The 18,904-nt window shown below is 40.8% G+C and overlaps 3 protein-coding genes across 4 annotated transcripts; 1 reads left to right on the forward strand and 2 right to left on the reverse strand.

Annotated features, from left to right (window-relative positions):
* Positions 1 to 4,964: 4,964 nt before the first annotated feature.
* Positions 4,965 to 6,664, reverse strand: LOC134013492 (small integral membrane protein 10-like protein 2A). Its single transcript, XM_062453004.1, has 2 exons — positions 6,324 to 6,664; positions 4,965 to 6,009 (listed from the first exon to the last, which is right to left on the reverse strand). The coding sequence occupies exons 1-2, from the start codon at positions 6,501 to 6,503 to the stop codon at positions 5,989 to 5,991; spliced, it is 201 nt and encodes a 66-aa protein (XP_062308988.1). The 5' UTR covers positions 6,504 to 6,664; the 3' UTR covers positions 4,965 to 5,988.
* Positions 6,665 to 7,177: 513 nt separating this feature from the next.
* Positions 7,178 to 16,703, forward strand: rac1b (Rac family small GTPase 1b). Its single transcript, XM_062452974.1, has 6 exons — positions 7,178 to 7,614; positions 13,394 to 13,465; positions 14,219 to 14,336; positions 14,515 to 14,577; positions 14,887 to 15,046; positions 15,285 to 16,703. Exons 1-6 carry the CDS (start codon positions 7,580 to 7,582, stop codon positions 15,413 to 15,415), a joined length of 579 nt encoding a protein of 192 aa, XP_062308958.1. The 5' UTR covers positions 7,178 to 7,579; the 3' UTR covers positions 15,416 to 16,703.
* On the reverse strand, positions 16,199 to 18,832 carry LOC134013294 (inactive serine/threonine-protein kinase 19-like). Of its 2 annotated transcripts, XM_062452970.1 has the most exons (6): positions 18,692 to 18,832; positions 18,419 to 18,564; positions 18,046 to 18,281; positions 17,720 to 17,817; positions 17,131 to 17,278; positions 16,813 to 16,984 (listed from the first exon to the last, which is right to left on the reverse strand). In XM_062452970.1, the coding sequence occupies exons 1-6, from the start codon at positions 18,783 to 18,785 to the stop codon at positions 16,939 to 16,941; spliced, it is 768 nt and encodes a 255-aa protein (XP_062308954.1). In that variant the 5' UTR covers positions 18,786 to 18,832; the 3' UTR covers positions 16,813 to 16,938. The 2 variants fall into 2 exon arrangements, with proteins under 2 accessions (XP_062308955.1, XP_062308954.1); XM_062452971.1 differs by lacking the exon at positions 17,131 to 17,278 and having other exon boundaries at positions 16,199 to 16,984.
* Positions 18,833 to 18,904: the final 72 nt, after the last annotated feature.

The following is an 18,904-nucleotide window of genomic DNA, read 5'->3' on the forward strand; positions in this document are numbered from 1 at the left end:
CCATCCAACGCCTTCGCCTGCTTGTTTCCCCAGGGTGGCTGGCGGGTCTGTGTCCAGCGCCTACCATGGCTGCAGGTCCAGATGCTGCTTGTCTACCCCCCCCCCCCCCCACTCCCCGTTGCAAGTCACGTGTTTTTGTAAATGTTGTTGGGCTTATGTGCTGAGGTTTTTGCCTGTTCCCACACTGTACTCCTCTAGGAGCATTGTCTGGGGGTTGTCTTTTTCTCTCCTTCCCTCTCCTCATGTTATGCTGTAACTTTCTAGTTGGCGCCGAAAATGGCTGCCTAGGTAGGCTCTCCTGCCAAAGTAAAACTTTCATGGCGAATAAACACCAATTCTGATTCTGATTCTGAAGAATGAGTTAGTGGGCAGGGCTTTTATACCGGTTGATCTCTGATCTCCAACTTAACCTGCTCCCGACCAGGTTAGCCGTTCAGCATGTGTTACCATGGCGATCTACCCCAGTAACAAGTGATCCTCCGTCGTAGTACAGAAAACCCTGGGTTGAACCCAGGGGCGATTCTATGATCAGAACTTTAGTAAGTAAGTAAGACTTTATTTATATAGCACATTTCATACAAGAATTGTAGCTCAAGGTGCTTTACATAAAATCAATAAAAACAATAATACAAGTGATAAACAATTCAAACAAAAATAAAAATCCCAATAAGATCTCTGTTCAAGAGAGAAAACAACTTTAAAAAGTAGGAAAACCCTTTTGAGATAAAATTACTTAAATGCTTCTGTAAAAAGGTAGGTTTTAAGCTGTCTTTTAAAAATGTCTAGAGTGTTTGCTTCCCTAATATTTATGGGTAATTTGTTCCATAGTTTTGGGGCGTATTTGACAAAGGCCGAATCACCAATCTTCTTATGACTGCTTCTGGTGACCTCTAATAGGCCTGCATTTGATGATCGCAGTGTTCTAGCTGGTGTGTAGTTTATAGGGGTGCTTTAGGGGGTGAATCAAATTGAACTTTAGGGGTGCTCAGACCCCAATGAGAATGTGACATGAATACAGTGCCTTGCAAAAGTGCTAAACCCCCTTGCTATAAATCCTTAATTTCACTGGATAACAATTAATACATTTATGTATTATTATGCAAAATATTGAATGAATGAAAAAACTAAGGATATCCCTTTCTTCATGAACTACCAGCATCAAATGATAATGAACAATAATAATTGTAATTTTTTATTTTTGTTTTATTATTATTTTTAGGGGTGCTCAGATGAAATTTAGGGGTGCTTGAGCACCCCTAAAAGGGTCTAAAATCGCCAATGGTTGAACCTGAAGTTACCTTGCTAACGCCAAATTTTGATTCGTAGTACAGGCCCCAGGTGTCAACAAGAGCACAAACATCTCAGGCATTTCCATTTCCTGCCTGTAATGCATTCTCCAACTGACCACCACTGGTGTTGTTGTGGGAAAAACATCATACTGTTGTAATTATGAAGATGGGTAATGATTATGGATTTAATGAAACTTGTAATCACTTTTGTAGTACATGCTATATTATTGGAAACCAGATGCAAAGCTGTTGACTGATTATTGTTATCCCTTGACAATGGTAGAAGAAATAAAGTAAATATTAAGATCTGGATAATTAGGGGCTGAGTGGAGGAGAAGAATATGTGTGTGCTTCCATAAAGAACCAGGAAGCCCAGCTATAACTTATGAGACATATTTGTGGCCTTACGCCCAGGAGCCTAGTGCAGATGGCTGTTCAAGGTCAGAGTGGGCCTAAATTGGGAGAATTGTCTATGAAGGAAAGTACCTGGATTTTGAATCCCCTAGAACAAGGGACTAGTTGGGTAAGAATGCATAATGTATATGTAACCAACAAGTATTGTACCATATTACCATACAATGGGGAGAAGACTATAAAAGTGAAATGTCCGGAGAAAACTTCAGTCTGATTCCCGGGATCTTTCTCACGTTTGTTGGAATCTCTGTCACTCTGAATTCCAATAAACACTTTGCGTCAAACTTTGCTGAGTTCCAGTGCTGTTTTTTTATTTTTTTATATTGATTGAAGACCAGGGTTCTAAATTAACACCCGCCAACCCGCCAAATGCAGGTTAAAATTCATTTTGGCGGGTGTTAATAAAAACTCACTAGTCAGTTTGGCCGGTGATACATTACATGAATGATACATAAGGCTCTGTTCTCGGCATGGTTGTCGGTCATTTATCCCCCTGGCAGTACTTCCTAAGTTTCCCATGAACACTGTGCCGTAATGCTACGTGATAACGTTTTATACGCCCATTGGCTGCGCGCAGTTGAAGTGAAACCGGCGCGAGAAACCGTGGAAACGAACAGAGCGTCCACCAGAAAACACAAGGAAGAAGTAAAACTAAGCATAGCGGATCATAGGAGGTAACAAGAGCTAGCTAGGTTAGTTAGGTTAATGGTAAAAGCAGAATACAGCACAGATATTGGGTATTTGAATGATCTCTTAAAAGCCAATGTGGTACACCTATTTGGGGTTAAGCAAAGAGTTGAAAGGTTTGGTCATTTTACGAATGAGGAAAAACTGCATTTAATATGTAAAAATGTCACTCAGTTTTCCAATATGCTGCGGCAGAATTCTCAAATACAAGATATATTTGCATAATCACCAAGAGGAGCAAAACTGCTTGAGGCCTTTCCACAGATCATCCACACCTACTCTGTAACAGTAGCATTTAAGCTCATAGAGTGCACATCATTGAATCCAAAGAGATCATGCCCCAATCAAATTTTTAAGACCAACATTTATTCCAGTTAGAGGATTCACATTTGTTTTCATTTAGTGTTTCTGTGACAGCTAATCCATTCCCCTTGCACTGGGGAGAACATGAATGCATGTGACCACTGGAGATGTCACTCATGTTGACTGATGGGTGTCCCTTTGAGGGTACGTAGCAAACCACCCCAGAGTGTTTGATACACAAAGAGCAAACTGTCTGATTCTGACTTCTATTCTGATTAACTATCCCTTTAATTGATGATGAACTGTCAGGTGAATTCTTTCATCACAGCCTTTGATCAGAAAGGCCTTTTACAAGAATTCTTTGAATTATAATAAAGTCTCATCAAGTCTGGGAGCCTACTTTTCGAATATATGAAATTACAATTCACTTATGAATCAATTTGAAACAACATGATGTGCAGACAGAAATCCAATTGCAGGCGCACCAATACTCAAAATGCATGAAAAGTCATTTTTCCATATTGAGGTTAATTATCATACTGTGTTACACACATTCAAAGCAACATATGGATACAACACACACACACACCTGGGTGGCCTAATAATCAACACAAGCCCCTTCAGTGAAATGTATGTCAAAGGTTCACACACTAACAGTCCCAACATGCAAGTTAAACACAACCACAAATGCCTAAAGCTAAAACATTGCCACCTAATCTTCATTCCCATTTTGTTGATGTACACATGCTTTTAGGTTGAATTTAGAGAAAGTATAGCCCGGTTTATCCATAATCTATCTCTCACTCTTGCTCTCTCTCTTTCCTTTTTTAAATGTTAAACCTATTAAAATATTTTCCTGTGTCAAATCCCAGAGAAATAAATCTTTTTTTTCCCAGGGGGAGGAGGCTGAATAGAATTCCGTGGAGAATTAAGAGTGCAGTTGCCTTGACAACCCTGGTTGATTTTACACACTATTATATAGGAATATATAACTGTAATAGCCTGGCTTTGAAATTACTGTGCGAGACGTTTTTGCAGGGCACTGTTCATATAGTGAGACGTGTAAAATAAGAATAGGGGGAAAGGCCAACTTGGCCGTTTTATATAATACCCAATCACACACCCACATTTAGCAATACGCAGAGAACAGCAACATAGCTCTTTAACCCTCGTGCTGCCTTCGGGTCACATGACCCAAAGGTTCATAATGAACCATCGTTGTGTTTACCCAATTTTACCCAATACAAAAACAAATTAAAATAATTTTCTTTTAACCTTTGCAATGTGGGGGGTCTGAGACAGCCTAGCTGTTAAAAGAAAATGCTTCACTTTGTCTTTGTATGCAGTAAATCTGTCGCAATACGACGGTGGGTCACAATGACTGATGGGTCAGAATGACCCGAAGATAACACAAAGGTTAAACTAATTTAGCGGCAACTAATAACAGACCACACAATCATTGTGTTAGAACATTAGTATAACATCCTGGTTGCTTTGATTACAATATAAATTCCCATTCACTGTAACTGCGAACAACAGACAAATAAATTCATGATCTTCCCAAATAGACATCATTCGCTCTTTCATCTTCATAAAATGTGACAGCTGTTCAATGAAGGAGAGTGATTAAATGTTTTGTAGAAATGCTCTGCATATCTTTACATTTGTTTGCTTTTCGAAAACACTGTATTCTGTGCAAAAATATCTTTACTGTGCAAAAACCTTACACACCAATATCTGTCTCAGAATAATCATTTAATGCATTTGGTCTAAACACATTGTGTAAGATAACCAATGGAATATGGAAGGTTTAAATTTTGCAGAGGCTCTACTTTTTGCATATTTGTATGCAAAGTCTTTATAATCTTTGAAAGTATAAGACATACACATTTTAACGTACCCAGGTTTTGCATTGACGTCAATAATGTCCATCCAAAACTATATAATACTCTGAGGGCTACAATACTGTAATCCACGTCAAATAGATTAATTGACCTAAAAATCAAACAGTCTCATGGGAGTTCATCTGCTTTAATGACATGATGCCCTCAACTAGCAAGCATTACCTTCCATTATGTATTGCTAAGTAAAAGATATGTGAACTGGACTGGGTTCACAAAACATTTCGCAACCTGAAAATTGTGAACCTGAAAAAGTGGAGAATTGGAGCTCTGTTTAAAGAGTATATGAATATTTTAAGAACTTTAATTATAGTTACTTGGCCAGAAGTTAAATTATTTTTTCATAATTTAATTAGGTAAAATCCTACAACAATATTTACCTTTTTAATACAGACTATAAGAATTTACAAATTCATTACAGAGAAAACAGACATACAAATCAAAGCATATCCAACACAATTATATAAATGATTTTGAAAGTATCACTATTGAAATGCCATAAAATCTAGTTCCACAAGACCTTGACAGATAGAGAATTCTGTGATGTGTGTGCAAGCCTGTATGAGTGCATGACCAGGTCTGCACATCTTTTTCTTACACTGAAAAATCAATGACTCAAAAGTCATTGTGTAGATTATGTGATGAGATAGCTTGATACTGTAACATACACGCCCCCTACTTCTTGATGGACAGAAAACCATTTTAGAATTGTCCCAAGTGTAACAATGCCCTGCTGCTTCTTTACACCTCCCTAACACTCAGTAAGTCGAAGTTGCTACAACCACTGTGAACAAAAAGCATGCTCTGGTTTGTGTCATGCTGTGTGAGATGCTACATTTAATTTTAAACTATAGGACCTCTGATGACATAATTCCAGTTTCCCCTTCTAAAAGTGTTTGCAGGTGACTATACATTCTGATGATTTTCTTCATAACAGAACTCTGACAATTAAGGAAGGAATGAGAGAAAGTCCCAAAGATGTTTGTTCCATTGTCGGCATCATTTCCATTCTTAGGTCCTTCTGTCTGTGACAGATAAGGCAGTATAAAATTCCACCAGTAATTTTTCCCTTTTTCTTCAGACTGGAGAACTGACTCCAGAGCATCAGGTGGTGAGATGGCTGTGAATCAATACAAACTCACATATCCCTTCCTGCCCCTGCTATGGATGATAGCATCATGGTGACCTTCCACAGCAAAGGTACTGGGTTCCTATGACAAGGGCTGAGCGAGACAATGTGTCTCACTGCGTATCGTCATAGCCATCCCTGACATTAGTGCCCCCCTTATCCACCTTGCGGAGTTAGCTATTCAGCTGAGTCTTTGAGAAGTGCAAGATGACCATGCACATTACTGCACAAAGGCCCTCTTGGTATGACTGATAGCAATGTAAACTCAATGAATTTCGATATGGACCTGTAAGTGAAAAGAAGAAAAAAAGTCAAAGTCATGCCAAACTGAACAGTTGAGTGAATGTTGCTGCAGACGGCATTCCTAGTGTAAGCACGACAAATCGTGTCAACATCCAACGTTCAGATTCTGTGCTATCGTGGCGTTTTGGGGTAATTACATGCTAAACAATTGTAACCCAGTAGCCTATGACATTGAATGGGCGTATGCTTTGCAAATTGCATTTATTGATCTTGCCAAGTTAGCTGAGCCAATATTAAATGACACTACAAATAACTACAAAATAGATGCAGCACAGATTGTTTTATTTAATTCCCCACCTGCAATCGCACGTTGAACATCATCGAAGCAATAAGGTAAAGATACGGAAATCTGATTCGAAGTCGCCATGCCAAATCAAAAAATATCAACAAAGTCCTCGTCAAACCTTTTGAAAACACTCCGTAAGTCCGACCAGCAGACCCCGAAAAACGGAACACTAAATACGACAGACCCGCCATAAGACGATGTCTATCACGGCAATCACAGCTAAATTATTAAAACTAGCTTGCTAGTCAATAACATGTAACAAATGCATCTTGATCAATCTCCATGATTGCCTGAGACCTGAAAAACTCATGTCTTGAGATCCAACCCAGCCGCTCGTATCGCGTTTTGGTTACACGGAAGATAAACAGTGTGACCCACGGAAGTAGGCTATAAACTATTTTGGTGTTACATAATAAAATAACCGTGTCCGCAACATGGGCTTTAGTTGTGCGTTAGGGTTAGGGTACACATACGTACACATACGTAATGAATAACACTTTACACATGAGAATATTGTGTTTTCATGTCATTTGTATAAATTATTATGGGCGCATACGTATTCTCTCAGGAAACGGTCTACTACGTGTTCTAATTTAAGATTACTTTTACTAGGCTTTCTTTCATTACATATAAATTTACTTTTTAGTTTAGTTCAATTTCCCGAATCGTCTTCATTTAGATCTATCACGATATAGGTCCCAGTGGGGCAACTGTCAGTGGAACTGTTTTTGTTAGTAGGCCTACATCTCATCAAATAAAGTGTGTGCCAAATTATATGGCAAATTCGGCCTTGTGCCTAGGCTAATGGTTAAACACGTTTTGTGCGTTTAACTACCTAGTTTAATCAAAACAGTGAACGTGAGGGATACATTATGTGGGAATGGGCTATTCCATTTGCCCCGTAGGGTGAGTGCGTGGGCGTCTGTAGTTGAGCAGGAAGTTGTTTGCCTTTACCGCTATCCAGATTACACCGTTGTGATTTTTTTCAGCAGGGGTGGTGGCTGCTGTTTTCTCCAAAACTTCCAGTCCGATAAAGCATGGGAATGTAGCAAAGTAACTTCAAAATAACTTAAATTAGACTAACGGAACACATTCGACAATAGTCGAACAAGTCAGAGTCAGACACGTTATTCAAAGACTTTCTACTGAGTTTTGTAGCTACTGAGATTAAGTTCGGACAAAGACAGACTGAATAGCTAGCTACTAGCTAGCCAGTTAGCCACAACGCTAGTAAACGAAAGGGTCAGACAGACTCCTCTGCGACGCAATGCAGGCCATAAAGTGTGTCGTCGTCGGGGACGGGTAAGTTGATAAAAAGTTCAACTTTAGCTACTTACTCATAGTCATGGGTATGTAATTAAACTATTTATTGTCCTTATTCAACTTCACGCTAACTGATCATGATATGATGAGCTAGGAAGCAGGTGTGTGCGTGTGAGTAAATCATGAATGAGCATAGGCTCAGAATATTCCCTGGAATGCAAAACTATCACCGAAAGTTATATATGCGTACAGTTAAACTTCGTTTGCGACGTGCTTCTTAATTGTGCATAAATTACTCGTTATAATGATCGCACACTAGCAAGCACTAAACTGCTAAATTATGGAATTGTTTGCCGTCGCTATTTTTAGGGTTGGATGCAGTTTAAATCCTTTAATTCCAGCGAATAGGCTGAGCCCGGGTCGACTCATACCACCATATAGCAACGCCTGACTGTCCCGCGTTGCAGTTAACACACATACCCAATGTTTAATACATGCTAGCAAAGTCAGTTATGAGTGATATCGTTTTCTTGTCCATGGTGTTTTGGTATACCATGCCAGAGCAAGTCTGCCATGGCCACTCTTTTGGATACCTATGTTATGCAGCGGTTACTACTTTATTTTAAGTAGATCGGGCAAATCTGTGCTTGGGCTACAGGACGATTTATGTTGTTACCACCCCTATCGTTTTCAGTTTCAACACCTAAAATATTGCCTGTCGACTTTGTTGACATAGCTCAACTCCACCTGGTTGTGTATTTAAAGGGGTCATTGATTGCAGAACCGAATTTACCTTGTCACAGTTGAATAACGACAGTTCAGTGGGTAAAATGGACATACAGTGAACCTCAAAGTCCATTGACACCTCTTTCCTATGCGAATCTCACAATTAAAAAATGTAGCTGTGAAACGGTAGGTTTTGAAAAAAGCCACCTTTTTGGCTCTGGTCTGTACCTTGGTCACACCCCAAAATTTGCTGTGCGCTGCTCTGTGTACTTCCACGGAATTACAAAGAAGAATGTTTTTCTAGAATATTGAAAATGGACTACGGTGATAAATGCAGTGTTCCAGGCTGTACAGGGAATGCTGACACTTTTCAGAGTCTTCCTAAGGAACCAAACACTCAACGGGCTGTGATGTTTGTCTATGAGAAGATCCCTGTGCAGTTTGACCCTCAATTACACATTTGCTCAAACCATTTCACCAAGAACAATTTTGAAAACCTGGGACAATGTAAAGCAGGATTTGCTAAGAAGCTGTTGCTGAAAAGAGGTGCTGTTCCTCCCTTATGTTCATCACAACCGCAAGCTGTAGTATGATGTTGTCGCAAACAGTTATTAGCAATGTAACGTATCCTGCCTGTATAGCATCGGTAGAATGTGTGATGATTTAGTTTATTGGCAACGGGGCTAACGTTATTTCATGTTCCTGACTGTTTCATTCAAATAAATAACCCGTGTTATGTAAATCTACAATTCAAGATGCATGTTTGTCCAGATCAATTTTTCAGCAAGATAGCTAGGGCTAACTCAAGCTGAGTTGAATCACAATAGTTTGTTTGCTAAGCTGTAGTGCTAACGTTACCCACCTAAGTTGATCCTGTTTGCTTCGACAACAGAAGTGGAAACAACTAACGTAAACATTTCAAATGTTATCTAGTCAATCTGTTGAAACACAATAGATTTATTTGTATGTTTTTATTTCAAGTCTCCACCTTGTTTCAGTGAGTGCTGAAACAAAGTATTTGCGCCGCAGCTTCACTCGTTGTAAACCATCCAATCAGCGCGCCGCTCATCTATATATTCATGAGCAAATCGTAAAAGTAGAAAACCTAGCGTTTTTTCCCGGGACAAATTCACAAGAAGCATGAGCGTGCATAGAACAGTACCCGGGCCATTTTCAGCCCAACCAATGTTACATACCCTATTCGGAGACCTTAAGGAACAGTGTGAAATAAACAAAAAAAACTGTCAATCACCCCTTTTAATATATATATATTTTTTATCCTTTCCTATTTATTTTCTCCGTTGACACATCTGGGCTTCAGGAAGGTTCTGTGTCTTATTGTTAGGCAATAATAAATACCCCAATGTCCTCACAAGCCATGTCATTCCACTATTCTAGGGGCATTTAGGCGTGCCTTACAAGACATCATTTGTCATCTTACTTTCCATCCAGAGTTTAACAACCTTGTAAATACAATCTCTATATTGTTTGATGCCTGGTTACCCGATTAAGCATTATGTAGCTTTTAATGATCACATGTGTCAGCAAGGGTTTGTTTGTTTCTTGTCCACAAAACTTGATTGTTTACTGTCATGAGTTTTACACATCAAGAGATAAGGTTTTATTCTATGGTCTGTTTTGCCCAATACTTAAACTACTTTTTTTGAATGGCAGGGATGTGCTTGACCTCCATAACATTCCAGCTGTTTAAGCACTGACTCCACTTCTTGTCAGTTTAACCCTTGTGTTATCTTCGGGTCATTCTGACCCATAAGTCATTGTGACCCACCGTCGTATTGCGACAACTTTACCGCATACAAAAACAAAGTGAAGCATTTTCTTTTAACCGTGGGCTGTCTCAGACCCCCCACATTGCAAAGGTTAAAAGAAAATTATTTTTATTTGTTTTTGTATTGGGTAAAATTGGGTAAACACAACTATGGTTCGTTATGAACCTTTGGGTCATGTGACCCGAAGGCAGCACAAGGGTTAAGGACACACACACACACACACACACGTGGGTGGGGGATCAAACACTGCACTCTCCGGCAAAACCAAAGGCGGTGGTATTTGTTTCTACATCAACGGTGGCTGGTGTGTAGATGTGACAGTGATTCTGCAACATTGTTCTCCGGATCTGGAATCATTTTTTATAAACTAGACCTTTTTACTCGCCACGAGAATTTGCGTCACTCATTTTGGTCGGAGTTTACATGGCTGGATGAACTCACAGAGGCTGTGACATCATACATCAGCTTCTGTGAGGACTGCTGTATTCCAATACGCACCAGGGTGAACTTCAACAACGACAAGCCCTGGTTCTCAGCAGAGCTCAGAAGGTTGAGGTCAGAGAAGGAGGAAGCATTTAGGAGTGGGGATAGAGACAGATTCAAGGAGTCGAAGAACAGGTTTAGCAAGGCGGTGAGAGAGGCTAAACGACTGTACTCAGAGAGACTGAAGCGCCAGTTCTCTGCTAACGACACTGCTTCTGTCTGGAGAGGGCTCAAGGCCGAATTATACTTCTCCGACTCCGTTACGGACGGACGGAGTCGGACGGATTGATTGAATTTATAGTACTCCGAAGGCTGTGGGTGCTGAAAACAATTCACCGCCAGAAGAGTAGGTGGCGCAACGGTTTTTTGTAAGTCGTCATCGAGTGTTTATTTACCTAGGTTATCAAGAAGTCGGAGCAAATGTACAAATTAGCTGTTTCATCAATAAAATACGCACATTTTCAGCAACTACACTGCCCATTTCTCGTCACATTTTAATTCAGATGCTGATTTACATGTACTGTTTAGCTGAAATATGAATTGTAAAAACTTACAGCAATGGCGGTCAAAGGATTCTGTTTGTCCTGTTTATCACGGCAACCCCTCCCCTGACGCAAGCGGTTCTTAATACGGACCAATCACAGCCAAGGGGTATCCGTAAAATGACGGACGGACGGATAGTCAGGAAAATCAGGAGGTGCACGTAGAGCTCTCCGAGGGGCTCGGAGAGGGCACGGAGAGGGCGTTCCTTGACGGAGAGGGCGTTCCCTGTCTCCGTAAAAACGCAGAAGTATAAATCGGCCTTCAGGCAGATTACCAACTACAAGCCCAGAGCCCCCCACTCCACTAACGACTCCTGCCTGGCCAACGACCTGAACGAGTTCTACTGTAGATTTGAAAGACAATTGGACTGTCCTGATCTACCCCCTCCCACCCATGTGGCCTCCTCCCCTCTACAGTGACGACTCTCCATTCAGGAGGGTGAAGTTAACAGACTTTTCAAGAACCAGAACCCCTGCAAAGCAGCTGAGCCGGACTCTGTCTCTCCTGCCACCCTCAAGCACTGCGCTGAACAGCTGTCTCCGGTGTTTACCAACATCTTTAACACCTCCCTAGAGACATGCCATGTGCCAGTCTCAAGTCCTCCACCATCATCCCTGTGCCCAAAAAGCCAAGGCCAACAGGACTTAATGACTACAGACCCGTCGCCCTGACCTCTGTGGTAATGAAGTCTTTTGAGCGCCTTGTGCTGGCACACCTCAAATCCATCACCGACCCTTTCCTGGACCCACTGCTGTTTGCCGACAGAGCCAACAGGTCGGTGGATGACGCCGTTAACATGGCCCTCCACTTCACCCTACAGCACCTGGACTCCCCAGCATCCTACGCCAGGATCCTGTTTATGGATTTCAGCTCTGCCTTCAACACCATCATCCCTGCCCTGCTTCAGGACAAGCTCTCCCAGCTGAACGTGCCCGACTCCACCTGCAGGTGGATCACAGACTTCCTGTCTGACAGGAAGCAGTGCGTTAAGCTGGGAACACAAGTCTCTGACTCCCGGTCTATCAGCACCGGATCTCCTCAGGGCTGCGTCCTTTCCCCTCTGCTCTTCTCCCTGTACACCAACAGTTGCACCTCCAGTCATCCGTCTGTTAAACTTCTGAAGTTTGCGGACGACACCACCCTCATTGGGCTCATCTCTGACGGGGACGAGTCTGATTATAGGTGGGAAGCTGACAACCTGGTGACCTGGTGCAGCCAGAACAACTTAGAGCTCAATGCTCTTAAGACAGTGGAGATGGTTGAGGACTTCAGGAAGAATACAGCCCCACTCACCCCCATCACCCTGTGCGACTCCCCAGTCAACACTGTGGAGTCCTTCCGCTTCCTGGGCACCATCCTCTCCCAGGACCTCAAGTGGGAACTGAACATCAGCTCCCTCACCAAGAAAGCACAACAGAGGATGTACTTCCTACGGCAGCTGAAGAAATTCAACCTGCCAAAGACAATGATGGTGCACTTCTACCATCGCCATCATTGAGTCCATCCTCACCTCTTCCATCACCATCTGGTACGCTGCTGCCACTGCAAAGGACAAGAGCAGACTGCAGCGTATAATCCGCACTGCTGAGAAGGTGATCGGCTGCTATCTGCCTAGGACATGCACACCTCGAGGACCCTGAGGCGAACGAGGAAGATTGTGGCCGACCGCTCCCACCCTGGCCACTCCCTGTTCCAGCTACTCCCCTCCGGCGGAAGGCTGTGGTCCATCAGGACCAAAACCTCACACCATAAGAACAGTTTCTTTCCATCTGCTACTGGCCTCTTCAACAAGGCCAAGGACTCCCACTGACATTCATTCATTATTTAACCCAGTATCTGATTGCACTATGTTGACCACTCATGCTGCTTATTATTTTTATATATATTTTCTTTTATATTTAAATTGTTTCATTCTTAGATTGTTTAGTTCTTAGGAATAGTTAAAACTTCTGTACCTTTACTTAGTTTAAGATTCGTATATGTTTAGTGTTTGCACCTCCCTGCCACAGTAAATTCCGTGTTTGTATAACATACATGGCGAATAAACCGAATTCTGATTCTGATATTTATATTGTTTGAATGCAGATGTTTTATCATGCTTTGGCTAGACCTTAACGCAGTATTTTCTTAACTTAAGCGATGTGTGCTGATCCAAATATGGTTCAATTGTCTTTATACTTTCACACACCATGTATAGGACTACAATCATTTAGCTCCATAAGCCTGTGTGTCTTGTTGACACTGATGTGATTTTCCTTTTCTCCCCTCCTGTCCAGAGCGGTGGGTAAGACATGCCTGCTTATTAGCTACACCACCAATGCCTTCCCAGGAGAGTACATCCCCACAGTGTGAGTAGTCCTACCACCACGGTGCACCACACCTCTCCCCACCCTTTCCCATAAACAGTGTTTCCTCATGCAGTTATATTACGCAAGGCATGGGGGGGAGTGTTTCACATGTGTGAATAGAGAATTTAGGATCCTGGAATTTAGATCCTAGTTTGACAGTATGTGTCTTGCTTAACCCTTGTGTTATCTTCGGGTCATTCTGACCCATCAGTCATTGTGACCCACTGTCGTATTGCGACAAATTTACCTCATACAAAAACAAAGTGAAGCATTTTCTTTTAACTGTCGGGCTGTCTCAGACCCCCCACATTGCAATGGTTAAAAGAAAATTATTTTTATTTGTTTTTGTATTGGGTGAAATTGGGTAAACACAACGATGGTTCGTTGTGAACCTTTGGGTCATGTGACCCGAAGGCAGCACGAGGGTTAAGGTAATATTGGGGGGTAATCCAGATAGACTTTTAGCAGATCTTAATCAGACCTGGGAGTGTTGACATCCAGTATGAACTGGTTCAGAAACTGGTTTTGATAAGCCTCTAGATCTGTTTCATGAAGGGTCATTTACAATTTGAAAAAAACAACAATTGCAAGAGGTGAATACTTATATAAACTTTTGTTAACATTCAATGGAAATGGCAGAAACACTCTGCTATTTGCTTGTACATGTACTTGTGGAATTATCTGTACTCCTCAAATTCAATGGTTTATAAAAAATGTTCATGCTCACACTCATTGCCACTGACTCGCTTACAGGTTTGACAACTACTCTGCCAATGTGATGGTGGATGGTAAGCCGGTCAACCTTGGTCTCTGGGATACAGCAGGACAGGAAGATTATGACAGACTTCGTCCTTTGTCCTACCCACAGACTGTGAGATGACAATTTTTGTAAACTCTTTCATGAAATGTGTATGTCATCAAAATTACTTTTAATGATTGGCTATAAAAACACTGGAGTTTCAAATGAGAACCCCCGATACCGTGTAATGATAAGAAGAAAGTGGTTTTCTGGGCTTTGGTGTTGAGATGTTCCCTCTTTGACTCAACAGGATGTCTTCCTGATCTGTTTTTCTCTGGTGAGCCCTGCCTCATTTGAGAACGTCCGTGCCAAGGTATAGGCAATTTTTTAGTTGCATGAAAATTCCTCTCCTTATTGTCACGCCAGTCAGACCTGTGCTTCAGTACCATATGATTTTGAATGATATTACAGCTTTGCACTCTCTGTAGCAGTAAATGGGCCGTTAAAGTAAACATAGAAAAATGCCCTTTGAAGTGAATGACTTATTTAATCATGTAAATTATTACGATTACGTATTGCGCGTGTAGTGTATTGTACATTGTCAGTCGAGTCATAAACAAACTATGCGAGCGATTCGAGGGAGTGGCCTATTTGACTGATTTGTAACATGGTTTTACTGCAGTGGTACCCAGAGGTTCGCCACCACTGTCCCAACACACCCATCATCCTGGTGGGCACCAAGCTGGACCTGAGGGATGACAAGGACACCATTGAGAAGCTCAAGGAGAAGAAGCTCACTCCCATCACCTACCCACAAGGCCTGGCTATGGCCAAGGAGATTGGTTAGTGTCACCGTAACGATTACTTAGTAATGTTTCAATGGTCATATATGTGACCTTTTGAATCAACTGTATGAAGTGAAAATGTATAGATATAAAGAATTGGTTCCATGTAATTGGTAAATTTGTGTAATCTCTGTCTTGAAAAGTATTACTCCTCCCAGTGGGACAGTGATAGTAATGTTTTGTGGACAGTAACGACACCTTGGTTAAATCTGTAAATTTCTCTCTGGTTCCTTAGGGGCAGTCAAGTATCTGGAGTGTTCAGCCCTGACCCAGCGAGGCCTGAAAACGGTGTTTGACGAGGCGATACGGGCCGTCCTCTGCCCCCCGCCCGTGAAGAAGAGGAGGAGGAAGTGCTCCCTGCTCTAAGACTCCCCTTAAGAGGAAGTATCAGGACTGGGGGTCTAGCTCAGTGGGGTGGGTGAGCGTGAAGGGGGAGATACAGGAAACACAGACACAAAAACAATTTACTTCAAATTATTTCTTAGCTACATGCTCTAACACATAATGCTTTATTTTGTAATGTTGGGTTTTCGAAAAGGGATGAATGTGACTCCCCAGTCCCTTCATTTAACACACAGTGGACAAACACACAGACATACATTAATGAATTCCTGAGGCCTTCAAGGATTTGAACTTTTGTGAACATGATCATGGAAAGTTTTTAGATTCTTGTTCTTCCACTGGTAGTTACTATTGTTTGTTTACAGTCTTGAGTTTTGTTTTGAGTGGAGAGCCTTGTTGCCAAAATTAATTCTGCAGATATTAAAAGTTGTACAGTTTTACAATTACATAGCAGACAGCAGTGGCACTTGCTGTGTCTCCTTGAAGTTTACACCTTAAACGTACAGCAAAAGTTTGGCACAATGCACAGTAGCCTGTGGTTAAAATGTCCTAGTATTCATTTAGTTTGTAGGAGACAGTATGAAAAACATTTCATTAATGAGGAACCTGAAAGACGACAGCAACATGTTGAAGAGGCTGTCTTTCGTCTCAGTAATCTTGATTATCCTTACAATGATATTTGATGTTAGGACTGTTTGGGTATGAAGAGACTAAATGAGGACACCTTTAAATGGTGTTTGGGCATTTATTTGAAACAGTATATTTTTTTCATTTTCATAAGTATCTTTTTATTTTATTTTTTATAATTATGTACAATTTGCATTAGCATCTCTACTGCATAACAAACTTCAGGAAGGAAGGCACCTATATCACAAGTTCTAAATGGTTACAAAGCTACTCTCAAAAATGAAATCTATAATCATCCTTGGTTATAACCATGTGAATTAGCTATTTGCTTCATTATTCTCAGAAGTTACACATCACTCACTGTATTTTAAAACTAACACTTAGAATATTACTGTTCAATACCTCCTATAAATGATTAACACTACCTTAATCTCACTTCAAGTCTAGATATCTTTGTAATTAATGCTTTTAGCATGCAACAGATTAAAGTAGGATTGCTACATTGATATATTTTTGCATATTTACATAGTTGAACTGTTAGACGAGGGTTAAAAGTAAATGAGGTTAACTGTTGTATTCAGGCATCGGGCTGTACTTCCACTTCAAGCCAATGTGACCTTTTAGTTTTATGGATAACGCTATTGTCACTTTTTTTGAGGAAGCCAATAAATTTTAATAAAACTGATTGTTTTTTTTATTGACTAAATCCATCACTTCAAAAAGAAAGAAAAGTCTTATTTCACAATTACATTTTATAAACCCATAATATTTTACAACGGGCAAATTAAACAATACAAATATGGCAATAAATATAAACAAACCACAGCCCACTAGGAGTACAATACGCGATGCCCACTTCGTATCTGAAGTGCAGTTGTTCAGTTGTGTTATTGGTGGCCATGATGCAAAAGTACGGATTTTCAGGCATCAATAAATCGTAAGAGCTTTCCTGAAGTTGTGGGTATACTAAAAAAAAGAACAAATGATGAGTTCATCACACAAACCAACATTAAATATACATTTAATTATATATCCCAGACAATAACTACAAGTACACTTTTCTAATTCATATTAATAATCTATAGAAATATTAACACAGTATCCTGTCTCACCATTCTACGAGCTCTGCACCAATGATGTCATGGATGTGGTATTTCATTTGGAATTTGACCTGTGAGTTTGTGCGTCGTTCCTCTAGGTCTGACTTTAAGATTTCGCTATATTTGGATTTCTTGACCATTCCAAGTACAGATTTACGGCCTGAGGAGGGAGGGGAGGGGGGATTGAAAGAGAGTAGGAAACAATGCTCAATTAGCCAAGAACTACCAATGACAATTTTGGGGGGGAGTCACACAGTATATTAACCCTTGTGTTATCTTCGGGTCATTCTGACCCATCAGTCATTGTGACCCACCGTCGTATTGCGACAAATTTACCTCATACAAAAACAAAGTGAAGCATTTTCTTTTAACTGTCGGGCTGTCTCAGACCCCCCACATTGGAATGGTTAAAAGAAAATTATTTTTATTTGTTTTTGTATTGGGTAAAATTGGGTAAACACAACAATGGTTCGTTATGAACCTTTGGGTCATGTGACCCGAAGGCAGCACGAGGGTTAAAGGGTATTTATTGGGGTGCTCTTTCTATGGACAATGGTAATCATATAGTCAAGGGTTCATAACTAGTGTTTTCACCACCCACCCTGTATTAAGTACTTGGTAAATCTTCCGGAGTTTGGAATGGAGAGCCACCAGCTGCCTGCATCTCTCACAGTCAAAACCCCTGACTTCACTAGTTGCCTGCATGGTAAGAAAGATGAGAGGTGTTAGAAGTGGAAGCACACAAATAGAAGTCAGACATTCTCTGATGGAAACTTTTAAAAGTAACTTTTGATTAGTGTGTGCCAATGGTACACCTCTACTTATTTTAAATGTTTTAAAACCCATTTAAGACAGACAAAAAAGATAATATCCCAGTAATAACGAGTGTCCCAAGTAAAGGGCACATTTTTGTTATCGTTTTCATACGTTATCTCTGAATCTGTGAAAAGAAACTCCTTCAGCATCTTGTCTTTGTTGAAGCTAAGGTCTGAGCAGGCGGGCAAAACTTTCTCTAGAAACTTTTCCACTGTCCCTTGGGTCACTCTTCCCTCCTCGCCTGTCAAGACCTTGGCCTTGTAGTCTGTCCTGAACACCAGTCCAAATGCATCCGAGTCAAAGCCTAGCTGGAACATCAGAAGCTCCCCCTGTTCCCTCAATTCACTCTGTAAAGGAGAGGCAAAAAATTATGAGAAGAAAGTGGTTTTCTTGAGTTGTAATAAAACCTAAATTGACAAATCAATTTAGGTTTTGTGACTTTAAACCAAATGTGAACTCCTAAGAGAAATCGTCTGTTGCTTGCCAACTGTCGGTCCACCAAAGTCTTGTCATTGTGCATGCTGTAGAGTTGGTGTTTGAGGACAATTTGAGGCAGGCTGTCATTGAAGAGCTTCCGAGGGAAGAGAGTCATTAGGTACTGCAATGAGGCTCTGACGTCAAGAGGTCCATCTGGACAATACAAATACACAGAAGAATAGAGAAGAAAAAATGTTATACACAAAAGAATAGATTAGAACTGTCTTCTAGAGTGGAAAAAAACTCATATACCATATAGATGGTATATATAAATACATACCATCTTCATTAATGACAGCTCCAAACGTCGCATTCCCAATTCTTCGTTTCTTGACTTTGAAAGTGTCCGATATAAGTGCTCTTTTTCTAATCATAACTGAACGAATGATAGAAGTGGGTTCAGAACCTTCTAATCAGTAACGCTTTGAAAGAACGCAATGCAAGATCAGCTAAATTAGTAGCCTATCTATATAAAAAAAAAGACATACATATC

This window comes from Osmerus eperlanus, chromosome 2, assembly GCF_963692335.1.
Source record: "Osmerus eperlanus chromosome 2, fOsmEpe2.1, whole genome shotgun sequence".
Taxonomy (NCBI): domain Eukaryota; kingdom Metazoa; phylum Chordata; class Actinopteri; order Osmeriformes; family Osmeridae; genus Osmerus; species Osmerus eperlanus.